Raw genomic sequence first — 16,487 nt, forward strand, 5'->3', positions numbered from 1 at the left:
AATATTAATGATTAACCTGATGAACTGGAGGTAGTTCACCTCCCAATGACTTCATAAATATATCTGCTTCAATTACCTTTGGTAAATGAAATAACCAAACAATCATTCATTTTCTGATATACCTGTAAAACTAATCTGAAAAGTTTTCAAAATAAATCACTTAAAAATGTATAGAGTGTACCTTCTGAAAATGAAACCTACATCTATCTCTGAGTTGTGAAGAATATGTATTAAGGTTATAATAACCAACAAGAATGTGCTTTTATGTAGAAATCCACGATTAAATTGAGTCTTCCTGACTAGTGATTTAAATCATGATTTAAATCAAATCCACCCTGGGTCCCTCACCAAAGGCTCTTAAGCAAATTAAGCAGTCACGGAATAAGAGTGAAGGCCCTCTCATGAATCAATAACAGGTCAAAAGACAGGAAAAAGGATAGGAATAAATACTCAGTTTTCACAGTGGAGAAAAATCAATAGCAGGGTCCCAGAAGGATCAGTCCTGGGACTGTACCGTTCATCCTATTCATAAATGATCTGGAAAAGGGGATGAACAGTGAGTTAGCAAAATTTACAGACAACACAAAATTACCCAAGATAGTTAAGTCCAAAGCAGACTGCAAAGTGTTACAAAGGGATCTCACTGAACAGGCTGAGTGGATGACAAAATGATCGATGAAATTCATTGCCGATAAATGCAAAGCAATTCATATTGGAAAGCATAATCCCAACTATACATACAGAACCACAGGGTCTAAATTAGCTGTTACCACTCAAGAAAGATCTTGGAGTCACTGTGGGTAGTTCTTTGAAAACATCTGCTCAACGTGCAGCTTCAGTCATAAAAGCTAACAGGAAAGAAATTGATAAGAAGACAGAAAATACTATAATCCCTCTAGATAAATCTATGGTACACCCACATACTGAATACTACATGCACTTCTGATAGCCCCCATTTCAAAAAAAGATAGTAGAATTTGAAAAGATGCTGAAAAGAGCAGCAAAAACTATTAGGGATATGGAACAGATTCCATTCAAGTAGAAATTAAAAAGATTGGGACTGTTCATCTTAGAAAAGAGACGACTAAGAGAGGATATGTTAGAGATCTACTAAATCATGAATGGTGTGCAGAAAGTGAATAGCGAAGTGTTATTTACCCCTTCACATAACAAAAGAAATAGGGGTCACCTAATGACATAGGCAGCAGGTTTAAAAACAAACATAAGCAAGGACTTCTTTACTCAATGTAGTCAATTTGTGGAGCTCATTGCCAAGGGATGTCCTGAAGGTCAAAAGTACAACTGGGTTCAAAAAAGAATTAGATACATTCATGGAGGATAGGTCCACCATTTGATATTTGCCAAGATGATCGGAGAAGCAACCTCATGCTCCAGGTGTCCCTAAACCGCCAACTGCCAGAACTGCACACAGCATTGGCCACCGTCAGAGACAGGATACTGGGCAAGATGGACAGCTGGTCTGACCCAGTATGGCCGTTCTTATGTTCTTTAAATGCCAGATATACAGATGCTTCAACATAAGAGAAACAGAATATGATCCACACAGTAAAACAGTCTCTAGTTACTCAGTTATTGTACATCAGTATCTGTAGGGTAAGCAATTTCATGAGAATAAGCAATGTTTTAATCAATGTGCACAGTACCTATAGGACATATAAAACTGCTTCTCATAGCTCACACTGACACTGGGAATGTTCCTGTTCTATGAAAAGATCATAACTTAAGTATGATCTCGGGGCATATAGAGGTTTTATTAGTAGCATCATATGTGAAGATATTAAGAGGGGATTTTTACTAAAAGGTGGCTTTAGAAAGTTATACTTCCATGTCAAAAATATTACTTCTCCTGTGAGTGGGCAAGTGAAATCGTTTTTCATAATCATGGTAACTGGTAGAAAGAAGGTTTTGTACCTGAACTGGTAAATCTTTCCCAACAGTTTAGAAAGCTGTTTTAAATCAGAATCATAAAAGATAGCTCCACACTTCCCCTAGAAATCCAACATGCATACATATACATAAACATGACATTAAAAGGTGACACTAAACAGCACAGCTACGATTGAGCATTATGGTCCAAATGAAGGTGACAGACTGCTAAGGCCAGCAACAGGTGACTGACACACAGCCCTCTGTCTCTTTTCCATCCAGCACAGCCAGCATGTTCAGAGGATACTGAATTAAACTGAGACACTGGAAAGACGCAAGTATTGAAGAAAAGGATCAAAGTGCCTGGGACTGATCAAATTTTGAAGGGGCAGAAGAGGTCAGAGCAGAAGGGTCCCAAGCCCCACTGCTAGGCATTGGACTGACTTGTTACTGGCCTCCAGGCCTCAGTGGTGGGAAGGGTCTTTTTGATAACTGACCCAAGGGCTCTGAAACACCTCCACAAAGGAAAACAGGAAGAGTCCTTCTCTGCTCAGATCACACTAGCAAGTTCACCTCTTCAATGCATTCCTCACAGAAACAAAGCGGGGGGAGGGGTGGATGAGGGGGGGATTAAAAAAAAAAAAAGGCACCATAGTCCAGAATAGGCAGAGGCTTCTAGCAGGATGGAGACTGGCCTCTCCATTTTATACAGAGCCATGGTGTGATATATCACATGTACAGCACCTAGTTACTAAAGTCAAAGGCATTTCAGAAAGGCCTATAGATAGAAGTTATGGTCTCACCATCTGAGATACAATCAAACATAAGTTATGTTTAGAAATAGGTTTTGATCCTGTTAATTGACCACCAGTTCATTTGAGTTAACACACACATTTTTAAATGCTAACCTAGACACTCCACAAATGTGTGTGGTTTGGTTTAAACATTTGTGTTCTGAAACAAACATCTGTGGAGCGTATAGGTTAGCATTTTAAAATATGCTGTTTTAAATTAACTGACGATCATTTAACTCAAGTTAAAATGGAAGCACAAACTATAGTCTAGACTTACCCTTAGAGTTACAATAGGAAGAGGCTGAGTTTAAATTAAGTTAGCCAACCTACGCTAAGCTGGACTGAAATTGACCTTTTTTCCAATGTAGATATAGGGTAACATCTTTAGCTCGTCACGTTCTAAGCTCAAGACAGATAAAATAAGATGAGGCGGTAACCTACATACCTATGGAAGAGGTCAGGCTTAGCTAGCACGTGTCAACTAAGGCTTTGTCTCCACTAGCACTTTTGTCAGTCAGGGGTGTGAAAAAAACACCATCCAGACCAACGCAAGTTTCACCAACAAAAGTGTCAGTGTGGACAGCGCTATGTCGGCGGGAGATGCTCTTTTGTCAACATACCTACCGCCACTCATTGGGGGTGGTTTAATTATGCTGGCAAGAGAGCTCTCCCCCACCAGCACACAGCGGCTACCCAGGAGACCTTACAGCGATGTAGCTGCAGCGGTACAGCTGTAAGGTGAGTAGTGCAGACATAGCCTAAGCCTGGCCTAGGCTCAACCACATTTCCTAATCAAGACAAACCTATAGAGCAGTGGTTCTCAAACTAGGGCCACCGCTTTTTCAGGGAAAGGGCCTGGCGGGCCAGACCGGTGTGTTTACCTGCTGCGTCCGCAGGTTCAGCTGATCGCGGCTCCCACTGGCCATGGTTCGCTGCTCTAGGCCAATGGGAGCTGCAGGAAGGGCAGCCAGCACATCCCTTGGCCGGCATCACTTCCCGCAGCCCCCATTGGCCTGGAGTGGCGAACCACAGCCTAATTTGATAACCACTGCTATAGAGATCAAACAGTACATTCTACTGCCTTTGAACAGGCAACTTCCTGATAGGCAATAAACTATTTAATATGAGGACAAAGACTGGGGAGGATAACAGTCCCATCTAAACTAATATCAAGGATAACAGATAACATGGTCACTCCTGTGGGCTAGATACAAATGCAACAACTGCCATTTTCTAGCTGTAAAGGCTTGTGCCTAATTTAAACTAATCACAAATGTACTGAAAAGGAGAGGGTCAGAGGATGAAGAAGCATAACTGCACCAAAGGCAGATAAAATAATCTTCAGTTGCCTTCATGCGAGGAGGGATTGACGGCCAAATGGCGCTCCTATCGGTTTTATTCAAAACATTATTTCCTTGTTCTAAATGTTTTGTGCAGTGTTAAGTTGTATCATTTAATTTGAATGCTAGACTTTCATTTGACCTGGAGATTTAATTGCAGGTTTGTGTTGTCCCACATGAAAAGAGAACACGTACACACTAGAGAACATGTTAGTTGTGACAGTAACTTTTCCTATATGGTATGAACATTCAGGCTGAGTATTTTATTGTGGCAGACGCTCAAAGACTGGTGATAATGCCTATTATGCTAATTCACGTTTACATTGCTACTGGACCAGGGTATCTGTAAACATTACTAGAACAACTGAGTTTGATTATTTTTAAATACAGAAATTGAAGATACATTCTCACATGGATGCAGCACAACTCTGAGTCTACACTTAAAAGTTATATCGGCTTAGCTATATCGATCACTAGATGTGGGAAAAAACATAGATGCAGCTATATCGACAGAAGTGTGCTGCTCTCAACCTATCTAATATCATTCGAAGTGGTGTTCCTACAGGCAGACAGAAAAATTCTTCTTCTGGTGGTAGGCTGCATCTACACAAGGGGGCTATGCCAGCATGAATTCTGCAGTGCAGACATAGCTTTAATGGGTTAGGCTAGTGCTTGTGAAAGATATCCCCTTGACACCAATGAAAACTGGAAATCCTCTGTTCATAGAGTAAATATGGCTTGACTAACAGCAGTGAAAACTTCCCCCTACCTTTCCTTACCAGCCTTTCTTGAACCTTCTCTAGATAGAAAAATCCCTCTAAATGTGAGAAGGGTCATTCTGTTGCCACGACAATTCTATCCTTAGCTTCTCGCCGAGTTGCCAACAAGGGTGCCAATTGTGAGGGTGCTGCATGATATGGAAAACTGTACTAAGCCAAACTCATTTCATCTAGTCCAAATAAATACCACGTGCCTTTAACCACACCAATACCTCTCATTTTAGACTCAAATTAATTGCTGCCCCTCACAAACCTGAGGTTTGCTTCCATTACCCAGAAATGCAGGGTCAGGAAATTAAGATTGGTTGAAATTTTGGCATGATTATTTTTCTTTAGCTGAGACACTATTTATATGACTCATTTAGCATGAACAGCAAAATCCCTTATAACTAGAGGGAGAAGCTTTAAATGCTTCTTTAAAATGAATCCCAAAAGCAGGATTCTCTTCCCCAAATTACTCCTGCGGGAATTCTGTTCCAAAATTTAAAAAATTTGGCACACAATATTTTAAAATTTTGCAAAATTCTGCATATTTTAGTTGTCAAAATAACACAATATAATCATTCCAGTTTCAATTATTTTGGTAATTTACTTCAAAATACTTGTCAACACGTATGTCAACAATATAGTCAGCAGCAAAAAAGATTCCCCCAGGAGTAGAGAGTTAAAGAAACCCCTACGACAACCCAGTTCCAGTTGGGTGGTGCTGGAGGAGGCTATGTGGGGCCCCCAGAGCCTAGACCTCTGCATTCCCATTTCCACAGAGCCCAGCTGTGGGACACCCCCCAGCCCAGACACCAGCGCCCCAAGAAGCTTTACTCCCTCCAGCTTCTTTACTGTCCTGCCAGGGGACGTGGCGTGGGGCAGCCCTGCCATTCCTTACCCTTTGCCAGAGCTGTGTCTCCCGGCCCTCTCCTGTCCCTGGGAGAATGAAGATCAAGCAGATTGTGCAGGCTCCAGCCCAGCCAGGCTGGATGCTCCGCTCACTGAGAGCTGGGCACTGCAGAGTCCAGCGGCCCCTGGTGGTGGCCAGCAGCTCTGCAGCCCAATTCTGTGGGGGGAAACGGGGAATTCTGCAAAATTCTGCATTGTGCAGTGGCACAGAATTCCCCCAGGAGTACCAAATGTATTTTGGACAAGTCCCTTTGACAATGATTTATGAAATACTAAAGAGACGAGGAGAAGGGAGCCAAACAAAAGTATTGAAGTTGCAGAACGATACAAGTAGAATGTATCCTGTATATAAAGCCATAAAGATATAATACATTTAGCAAATTAAAATGATGAACAGAAAGGATGGCTGGAGATGATTGCTGTTGAGTGACCTAAGCATAATGTACAAGGTACTACATTCTCGGAAACTGAAGGTTCAAAGCCTGGCAATACCACCACAGCCTTTCATCTCGCCAAAAGAATTAACTACTAACCACCAGGGTTCTACCACTGGCCCCTATTTTACAATCTACCTTTCTATCCGTTTCCAGCAAGCAAGAGTAATAAAATTGAAGCTCACCTTCTCCTAAAGCTACAGGAAAGGGGAAGGACATTCTCTCTCCCAGGTCTCATACTATTTCTCATGAATTCTCCTTCCTGGCTGCAGTCAGAGAGAGATGGACTGCTCTGCCTCTTCTTGCTACTCTACCCTTCCCCGCTTCCATTTCTCAGGTCTTTCTCCCTCATGAATAACTTCAATACCTGACTCCACTGCTTCTCGCCTGTCAGATTCAGCTCCCAAATGTATCACTCTGACAGTCTTGTCAATTTCCTACAACATATAACTTGGCAGCTGAAGTTTCTGACTTTATTAAGAGGAAATATTCGGACTGGTTTGAGGAGAATGACTCTGAACTATGTCAGCTCTTGAACTCACTGCATGCTTTTGCTCCAAACCTACAGAGCAGATAAAGTTCAGCTGCTAAGAGGGCTGCATATCATTGAGCAAATCAGACCAGACTTCAGCAAATGATAAAGCAGTGGCAGAAAACAAAGTGGCAAAATTACAACCGATAGCAGACCACAAACACATCAGAAGCTTTTTTCCTGGTCTCCATACTGTGTATGCCCCCAGGTGAAACGGGATAACCCTTGTACACACTCTGGATGGCAATCAACTTTTCATTGACAAAAAAGAAATGCTTGATGGATGGAACATTTCAGTTCACTTCTCAACTACCCATCAGACATCCCTGAGGAAGCAATGAATGCTCTTCCACAACACTCTTTAGAAGAAGGGCCTGCACCAGCCCCTACCTCATACAAGACTACAGTCAAGCAGATGTCACAAGAGAAATCACCTGGACTAGATGCCATTCCAGCAGAACTGTACAAGCAGGATGGCTACCATATTGTAAGGCACCTTACAAGGCTCTTCCAAATTATATGGGAGCAAGAGTCAGTGCCACAGGATTTCGAGGATGTCAATATTGCTCACCTTTATCAGTTTGCCCTATCACCTTTAAGGTGATCATCATCTCAGCATTTCCCTACCTTCTGCTCATGGGTTATACTGAATAGACCTAACAACTATTTTTGGAAACCATCTTCCTTGAGTCTGTCGGGATTTCGGTCTGAATGGGGCACTACACACATGATCTTTGCAGCCCCTCAGCTCCAGGAAAAATACCAGGAACAAAACTGTGGCTTTCATATGGTGATAATCACCTTAGCCAAGGCTTTTGATTCTGTAAATCATGAGGGACTCCAGAAACTTCTGTTCATCTTTGGATGCTGTGCAAAGTTTATTTCTGTCATTTGGTCCTTCCATAATGGGATAATGGTCAGAGTGATGGAAAACGGAAAGATATCAGACCACTGTCACTAATGGCCCCAAACAAGGCTCTGTGCTTGCTCCCATACTCTTTTCCATCCTTTTTTTGGCTATGCTTATGCATGCATTTCATAACACTGACAGAGGAGTATTTATTCAGTTCTGCACCAATGGGAAATTGTTTAATCTGCAACACTTCTGTGCTTTAAAAAGTGGCAGCTTTACTTATTATTTACTTTTATTTGCTGATGACTGTGCACTAGTTACAGGTTTCCGAGTAGCAGCCGTGTTAGTCTGTATTCGCAAAAACAAAAGGAGTACTTGTGGCACCTTAGAGACTCAAATAAATTTGTTAGTCTCTAATGCGCCACAAGTACTCCTTTTCTTTGTGCACTAGTTGTTCACCAGATTAATGACATTCGATTTATAACTGATCACTTCGCTCATGCAGTTAATTGCTTTGGTTTCACAATTAGTCTAAAAAAACCTCCCGGAAATACTGTATGAACCGGTGCAGGGAGATGTGCATGTCTACCCATTTATTAAGATCAATAACACTCCTCTCAACGCTCCTCTTGTTACCTAGAGAGCATGCTGTCTAAGGTGAGCTCTGCATTTGGGAAGTTGCCACACCACCTACAGAATGATAAGGGCACCAAAATAAGCGATAATCAAAATATCTAACGCCACTTCTGTATGGTTGTAAGACATGAACAACACATTGCCCCATTCCAGGAAACTCGATCAGTCCCATTTGCCTTCAGTCTGTTTTTAGGTCAAGTAGTTGATCAAGATTCCTAATACCAAAATCCTTAATTGCTGAGAGATGTCCAGCACTCAAAATATGCTCATAATGGCTCAGCTGCATTGGTCTGGGCACCTTGTTTGTATGGCTGACTCAAGAACATTAAAGGCCATATTTTATGGTCAGTTACAACAAGGCAATCACTCTCATGGTTGTTGGTACAAATGGTATAAAGATACGCTAAAGTCAAATCTGAAAACATGCGAGGTCGAGCCTAGTAACTGGGAAGAAACAGCCCATGACAGAGCAAGGTGGTGGCAGGTTTGTCATGTTACCATTAACTATTTTGAAGCAAAGTGCATCAACACCTTATGTGAAAAAAATAAACAGTGCAAAGCAAGGAGACAACAGCCTACAATAGTCACGGACAATTACTCAGTTCCATGTGCAATCATGTTTGCAGTTCTTGCATCCATCTGATCTCCCACATACATGTTCGCTTATAGAGTTGGCTAAATCCTTGCACATCAGTTTCACTTTGCTCCTACTCGTGCTTGAGAAAACTGTAACCGCCAATGAATAGCACTGTCTAAAAATAAATAAGACTGTAAATCACTGCTTCACAGTAGGAAGGTTTTTCCTAACCGTAGCAGAGAGAAAATCATTTTGAAATGAAAGCTTACATCTGAAAAAGTTTGATGGTTTAGGCTCCCTCACTCTCAGACATCAAGAATATTTTCCTACTAGGCACTCAAATGGGTAAGTGTATTCTGAGCCCTGTGTATACAGATATGCCATTTAAGTGCTTTGAAACTTCAATCACAAAAGATGCTATAATACAAAATTTTTGCACTTTTATCTCCTCTTCCAACACCTTCCAACTGAAACACCCTCTAAATGCTTCACAGATATAATCAATTAGACCTCAACATCAACACAAGGTAGATAAGTAACCCTACTTTTTAACTAAAGAAAGTAAAGCACACAGAAGACAGAGATCTTTCCAGATCACATAGCAAGTGGGAAAGCTAAGAACAGAACCAGGACTTCCTGTCCTTTACTTTACTAGACCATATTCCCTCTAATATTTACAGAGAAGAGTGAGAGAAAAATACATCCTGAAGTGTAGGGGACTGAAGCAGAGAAACTGAGGCCCAGTGCGTCAAAGGTATCTCAATGCCTAGCTCCCTCTAGCTCTCACTGCAGGGCAGATTCATCTCCATAGCCCTGGTAGACAGTGGAAGTTAAAACCAAGGAGGGTCAGTTTGCTGTCGATGGGGAAAGAGTACAGACATTTCAGAAGGGGAGCTCCCGTGGCTCCAACTACAGAGACCAGAAGAAGAAAAGATCTAACTATGCAGAAAAGATGTTTTGTCCTTTCCCCATTACGGATACACCGGGGGGAGCAGATAGGGCTGGACAAGCATTGCAGGGTGGGAGCCAGCAGGAAACAAAGATGGAGGGGCGATGGGGGTGCGTGGTGTTCTCTGCACAGGGTGCAGCTGTCCCTCGCTCTCCGTGGCAGACGCTGCCCGAAGGGAGATGGAGGGCGTGCTGGTGGTGGGGGAGGGTCGTGTCTTTGGGGAGGGCAGCTCTGGCGAAGCGGACGAAGGGTGAGGGCGTTTCAGAAGAAGAGGGTGCCCTTGGTTCTCCTCCCCAGCCCCACAGCGCTAGCCGGGTGACGCAGCAGGCGGGAGCGGGGGGGGAAGAGGGGGGGGGAGAGGGCTGCCCAGGGAGCTGCCCCGTGCCCTCGGGAGCTGCGCTGGCGCTGCGCGGCCACTCGCTCACCTGCTTGGCCAGGAACCTGCCCAGCTCGCTGCTGCTCTTCTCGTTCCGCTGCGCCACCAGCTGCAGCGCACCGGCTAGGTAGAGCCGCAGGGCCTCCATGTCCCCGCGCCACAGCCCCCGCCGCCGCGAGCTCCGGGGGTCTCTCGTGGAGGGGGAGGGGCGCGCTTCCCTTTGGAAGCTCCGATACACCGCGACACGTGGGGGACAAGAAGAGACGCGCAGCTCGCGCTGGACAAGCTTCCGTTTCTGGCAAAACGTCACCAAGCAGCGCCGTTGAGGGAAAGGAAGAAGCCCCGCGTCCCCAGCCGCGGGGCCGGTGGAAAACTACATGTCCCAGCATGCATCACTCCCCCGTGAGCCGAGCGGCCACCGGGAAGATCGAGCGCTGCCTACTGGGATGCGTAGTTTTCCAAGGGGCTCCCCGGGAGCAGGTGCCGTTCTACTTATAGCATCGGGAGCTGGGGCGAGTCTCACCCTACCCCTTCGCTGTGCTCTCGGATGCTACTGCTCGTTTCTGCCCGGGCTCAGCGTTCAGAGCTCGGTCCTGCCAGGTGCCAAGGCTCCTTAGTGCCCACTGAACTACTGATATGACACTGCGGCTACCTGGGCAGCGAGGAGACAGCAGGTGTATGAGACGAACAGGTCGGGCTCGGGGAGAAGGGCGACGAGGTAACGAGAACATGATCGTGTTTTGATAGTGACTAGCTGCGCTGCGCATGCACCGTTGCTATCTCCTTGCGTGCTGGGCGCTGGTCGGTAGACACCAGAATCATAGAATCATAGAATCATAGAATATCAGGGTTGGAAGGGACCCCAGAAGGTCATCTAGTCCAACCCCCTGCTCAAAGCAGGACCAAGTCCCAGTTAAATCATCCCAGCCAGGGCTTTGTCAAGCCTGACCTTAAAAACCTCTAAGGAAGGAGATTCTACCACCTCCCTAGGTAACGCATTCCAGTGTTTCACCACCCTCTTAGTGAAAAAGTTTTTCCTAATATCCAATCTAAACCTCCCCCATTGCAACTTGAGACCATTACTCCTCGTTCTGTCATCTGCTACCATTGAGAACAGTCTAGAGCCATCCTCTTTGAAACCCCCTTTCAGGTAGTAAAGAGACTGGGCACGCTAGAGACTGGTGAGGGAATCTGGATGAGGAGGTGGGAGCCTCACAATATTTTTCAAGGAGCTTTTACGTTGGTACAGTGACAGCAGGATCGGGGCCTCCTGTTTTAGACTCTGAGTTGTAGCTCACGGAAGCTTATGCTCAAATAAATTTGTTAGTCTCTAAGGTGCCACACGTCCTCCTTTTCTTTTTGCGAATACAGGCTAACACGGCTGCTACTCTGAAACCTGATCCTACAAGGGGCTCCATTTATACCCACACCGAATCGATTTAATATCACTGAACGAGGGCCTCAAGCTGCAAATGCGTCATGACGAGACCTTGTCTAGCTCATTGTACCCAACACGCCGCTGGACGGGGTGGTGGTGAACAACGAATAATGTCATCTGAGCGCTGCAAACAGTGCCACTAACGCTGGCAAAGGCAATTCGCGGCGCTGTTTCTCTCCCCCTTGGCTGCCTCGAGTATTGCCCACGGGCGGGGCACAAGGATTGTGCGGCTGTATTTTTAGCTGCGGCGTGTAAATAGAGACTTAAAAATGAAGCTCCTCGATTGCCCATTGCCCCAGGACCCGAGGCATCACCCCTCCCTCCCGGCAGGAACATCTGCTCCGGGCGGGCGGGGCGCTGGGGCAGGCACTCAGGAAGCAGAGCAGAGCGCTAGGGTCTCGGAGCGGAGCTCGGGGCACAGGGGAAAGGGGGTGGAGCTCGAGGGGAGGGGGCGGGGCCAGGCTCTTGGGGGGCGGGGCCGCCTCAGACGGTTCACTTTCGCGCCAACTGTTTTTTCCTAGAGGCGGGAACTAGTGACGTCCATAAGGTTACGTGCTGTGCGTCCCTGCTGAGTGGCTGGCAGTTGCCCGAATCCCGCCCCTCCTCCCCTTGGCCCGGCCTGCAGCGGCGGCGACAACGGCGGCCCTAGGGGGGATCCCGGGTTTCTGGGAAGCTGCCGCGGCGGGGGAGAGACGCCAACCGGTTGGTGAAGGGAGCGGGACAGGGGGTGCCAGGCGGATACGCGCAGCCGGGGGAGGGGTTGGAAGAGAGAGCCCCAATCCCCGCCCGGCATAGCCCCCTCGGGACTGGCACAGCCTCCCCCCCACAGCTACCAGCCTGGCACAGCCCCCGCCCGCCCCCTGCTTGGTACAGACCCCCAGCAGCCACCACTATCCTGCCATCCCCCCCGCTGCTGCCACGGCCACTCCCTGCCGGGCACAGCCCCCACCATCACCTTCCCCACCCAGCCTGGCACAGCTACACCTCCCTAGCTGCTGCCACCCCCACCCAGTATGAGCTGCCCCACTGTCATCCCCGCCCTGACATTATCTCCCCCGACTGACCTGGCCTCCTACCCCCTGCCCAGCTGCTGCCCATCCCCAGCCTGACAAGCCCTCTCCCAGCTGGCCCGCTTTTCCCCAGCCTGGCATAGCTCCCGTCTGCCCTCGCCCCATTGCCCAGTCATTGTCATCACCATCTTGGCATAGCCCACAGCATCCCTGGCCAGTCATAAACCCAATCCCTGTTCTTCCCTCACCTCCCAGCATGGCATAACCCCTATTTTCCCTATTGCCATCCCTAGCATGGCCTAACTTATTAAATGGGAAATGACTACTTAGGAAGGATTGCTGCAGAAATGGATCCGGCGGTTATAGTGGATCACAAACTAACTATGAGCTAACAGTACAATACTGTTGCAAAAGAAAGCAGACACCGTTCTGGGATATATTAGCAGTAGTGGTGTAAGCAAGAATAGAGTGGCAGAATTATGTCTTCAACACTGAAAAGTCCTTAACTGGAGTATTGTGTCCAGTTCTGAGCACCACACTTCAGGAGAGATGTGGACAAATTGGAGAAAGGCTAGAGGAGAGCAACACCTCCACTCACTGAGACTCTTGATGCTGCCCTTTGTGTATGCCCTGGTAAAGATTTCATAGCATAGTTCCTTGTGCTGGTATCCAGATATCTTAGTGTCCCCCCCCCCTTCCTACATTGTTTTATTCTATGTTCACCAGGTTGCCACCCTCACTTCAGTGGTGGTTGCATGTCAGTAGTGAATAGGGAAGGATGAAATGATTGTACACCAACTGGAAACTATGTCTTGGGCTAAGTGCTATTGGATCCATTGGCAGGAAAAATGTCATGTAAATGTGCAGTGTCATACGGGTTGCTGCTTTGGTTTTTAAGTGTAACAGGAATTTACTTTTAAAGTGTAGGCAGGAGTGGAATTGGATTATTTTCATTAATTGGTTTAGGAATACACTTGGTAGACGTATTATCTTTATGCAGTGTAAACTGAACTGGCTGCATAGGAAAAAATTTTCCTAAGAAGATTATTTAGCAATACTAAATAAAATAGTGGTTAATGTAATTTTGCATGAAGTTGTCCTTTATTTATATGATAAAGGCTTGTTTATTTTGCCAGACTTCAGAGCTAAATTCTGTAACCTGGCATCAAAAATCCACCTAGATCTACTTTGCTTGTTGTTGGATCTTATTAAAGAATGAGTGTCATGTTCAAACCTGTTGTGAGTGATACTTAAAGATGCTTCTAGCTCATGATATTGGTTAATCTAACTGTTCTGCTTTTTTATTGTACACGCAGATGGGGAAGCTGTAGGGAATTAATATAATGGCAACAGATGATGATGGACTGACATTATGTGATATCCCTTATGGTGGTAAGACCTTTATTAAATAGGTTGTTAATTTTTTACTTTGCAAGATGAAGACAAATCCTCTACATCATATGTATAGTAATACTATGATGAGTGAAAATAACAATGTGTCTTTAAAAATTATTTAAATCTAATTTGATAGTAAAGTACTAAAATGCTATAATCATGTGGTTAATGCAGGGTGTCAATACAGGCCAGAGTTAAGGTTGTGTGGGTATCTTCACATGTGTAGATTTTAAGTGTAACTTAACTCTGCATTTCCTGGGTTTGTAATGCAGGATTTTGAGAATTACAACATCCCAGTAGTGTCTCTTACCTTTAAATTGCTTCTCTCAACCTGAACTCCATTTTAAAATAGTTTTTTATGTAGGAATATTATAGGAGGTGTACTAGTTTGTGTCTGCTGTATATTCATGAGTACATTTACTTCCACAAGCCATCAAGATAATGTAAACATTATTTTCCCAACCAAGAGAAAATCAAAACAAGCCACACAAGACCAGATATATTAAATTTCAGATGCACTGTGCATACCAATATCTACAGTAGTAATAACTGTTCGTTGCAGAATTGAAGGGGTTCAGAGAGTGCCAGTGAGAATGATTAGAGGCATGAGCAGTCTGATCTGAAAAGACATTGAAAAGACTGGGCTTGTTAACCTGAAAAATAAGACAAATAAAAGATGTTGTTCAGAATTTCCCAAGTTCACAAGAAATCTCAGAATTCAAAATTTCTTGTGAAATGGGGGATTTGGAAAAAAATTTCTCTTGGAACACTGAAACATGGTGTTTCTAAAATAAAATAGACTCCTTGATACTCAGTAGCAGCTGAGTGAAATAGACATGATTCATATCAGTTTCATTCCTGCCCATCATTGAATAGCTGCAGTGAAACTGGTATGAATTGTGTCAACAGCTGCCAGAGATCCAGGGGGCTGCTCTTGTGGGGCAAGCCCTGCCATGTAGATTGCCCTGCAGCTGCGATTTCAGGGCTTCCAAACTCCCAGGCCAGCTGGCTGACTCCCACAGCCTGGGGAGCTAGCTGCTTCAAGAGTCTGGCTCAGGCCAGGGAGCCAACTGGCCAAGGAGTCTGGTTCAGTGGCAGGGAGCCTAACCGCTCCAGATTCATATGCGGCTTTCAGAATCTTTGCTGCAGTGCTAGGAGCTTAAACACTGAGAACCAAGTCTGCCAGGCTCTCAGCTGCATGGCAGGGAACCTGAAAGCCCTGACAGCTATGGCTCCCAGTGATTCCTGCCTCCTAGCTCAAGCCAGAGTTTTCAGGGCTTCTAGGCTCCTTGCTGCAGAACCAGGGCTTCCAGACTCCCTGCTCTGCTGCAGGAAGCCTGGAAGTCCTGCAGTCCCTGGCCCAAGGCAGTCCACATGGTGGGGCTCCCCCGAAGCCTGCCAAGTGAGTTGGTAGGGACCCCTGCAAGTTCTTTGAAGCAGGCTTGCTTTCATGAGAAATTTAGTCTTGATGAACCAGCTTTTTCCAATGAGCTCTAGTTATATTATTAAAGTATCAGTAAACCTTAATCATATTAATAAGCTATTTGAATCGAAACACAGATTACATAAGCAGATTGCTATATTAAATTTCTTATCAATGAACTATGAGGAAATTTTAAATATAGCAGTAGTTTTCCATCATTTGGTGTTATGATGCTTTTATCTAATTTCCAGAGTGGTCCAAGCTTTGGCTGTGAAGTGCCATTGAACTAGGGTTTCAAATTTCAATATGGCTGACTTACTGCTTACACATTTATTTATGTGTAGATCTTCTGTCTAAGACTTTGGGAACCAAGGGTCTGTCTTTTCCTCATTGACACTAAAGACTTCTTTTTTTTTTTCATAGGAGTGGAAACTTACCTTAGTGTCATTGGCCAAAATGTCCTTATCTCCCACCAATGTGTAGCCTCTGTCTATTTTTTGTTTTCCCAGAGGTAGCTGTATTTCATTAGCAGTACATATGCTTAGTTATAAAGTAGTTGGTGATGATAGGTGCTATACAAATGTAAAACGTTGTTCGTTAATACATTAGTGTTAATTGTAGTTCTGTGAAATGCTCACTCGCATAGCAAGAGTAAAGCTTAAAACTTACTAAAAGTTTAAACATTTTTCTTTTGATCTTGCTTTATTTGCAGCTTCCCCTTTTAGGGATGATGATGAGAGCTCAGTGGATATTTATGATGGTTTGGACAGCACTTCAGTTGTTTCAGGTGTGTTGACAGTAAACTGCTGCATTGTCTTATTCAGTTTGATCTACTGTGTGAGGATTCTTATGCTACACACAAAGTGTCACCTGCCTGACTGGGTGCATTGTGTTAATAATATCTATTTGTATTATGGTAGCATCTAAGAATTTCAGTCAAGGATTGGGGCCCCATTGTGGTAGTCACTATGCAGCCAAATAACATCCCTGTCACAGAGATTTTGAAGTCTAGGTGCCTGAATAGGAGGTGACTGATGAACAAAACATACAGATAGGATGAGAGAGAGTGTTTGATGTCTGTGGTCTATGCTTCTGCATTACAGTGGAGCTAAAGCAAGTGAGTCAAGATTTGGAAGGGGACATAAAACAACAAAGAGGAAAGTTTGCCAG

General features: G+C 44.8%; 2 protein-coding genes across 8 annotated transcripts in view; one reads left to right on the plus strand and one right to left on the minus strand.

Moving 5' to 3' along the window:
• MDN1 (midasin AAA ATPase 1) overlaps positions 1-10,413 on the minus strand; it is a 164,096-nt gene extending 153,683 nt beyond the window's left edge. For all 6 annotated transcript variants that reach the window (XM_038394958.2, XM_043510648.1, XM_043510647.1 and 3 more), the window contains exon 1: positions 10,101-10,413. In XM_038394958.2, coding sequence (XP_038250886.1) covers positions 10,101-10,199 — 99 coding nt within the window. In that variant the 5' untranslated portion in view covers positions 10,200-10,413. The remainder of the gene's footprint in view (positions 1-10,100) is intronic.
• A 32-nt stretch (positions 10,414-10,445) lies between these two features.
• CASP8AP2 (caspase 8 associated protein 2) overlaps positions 10,446-16,487 on the plus strand; it is a 29,558-nt gene continuing 23,516 nt past the window's right edge. The window contains exons 1-3 of one of the 2 annotated variants that reach the window (XM_043510649.1): positions 10,446-10,769; positions 13,816-13,891; positions 16,030-16,104. In XM_043510649.1, coding sequence (XP_043366584.1) covers positions 13,843-13,891; positions 16,030-16,104 — 124 coding nt within the window. In that variant the 5' untranslated portion in view covers positions 10,446-10,769; positions 13,816-13,842. Of the gene's footprint in view, positions 10,770-12,009; positions 12,192-13,815; positions 13,892-16,029; positions 16,105-16,487 lie in introns of those variants that run through there. The other variant, XM_038396819.2, reaches the window with a different exon arrangement.

This window comes from Dermochelys coriacea, chromosome 3 (genome assembly GCF_009764565.3).
Source record: "Dermochelys coriacea isolate rDerCor1 chromosome 3, rDerCor1.pri.v4, whole genome shotgun sequence".
NCBI classification, from domain to species: Eukaryota; Metazoa; Chordata; order Testudines; family Dermochelyidae; genus Dermochelys; species Dermochelys coriacea.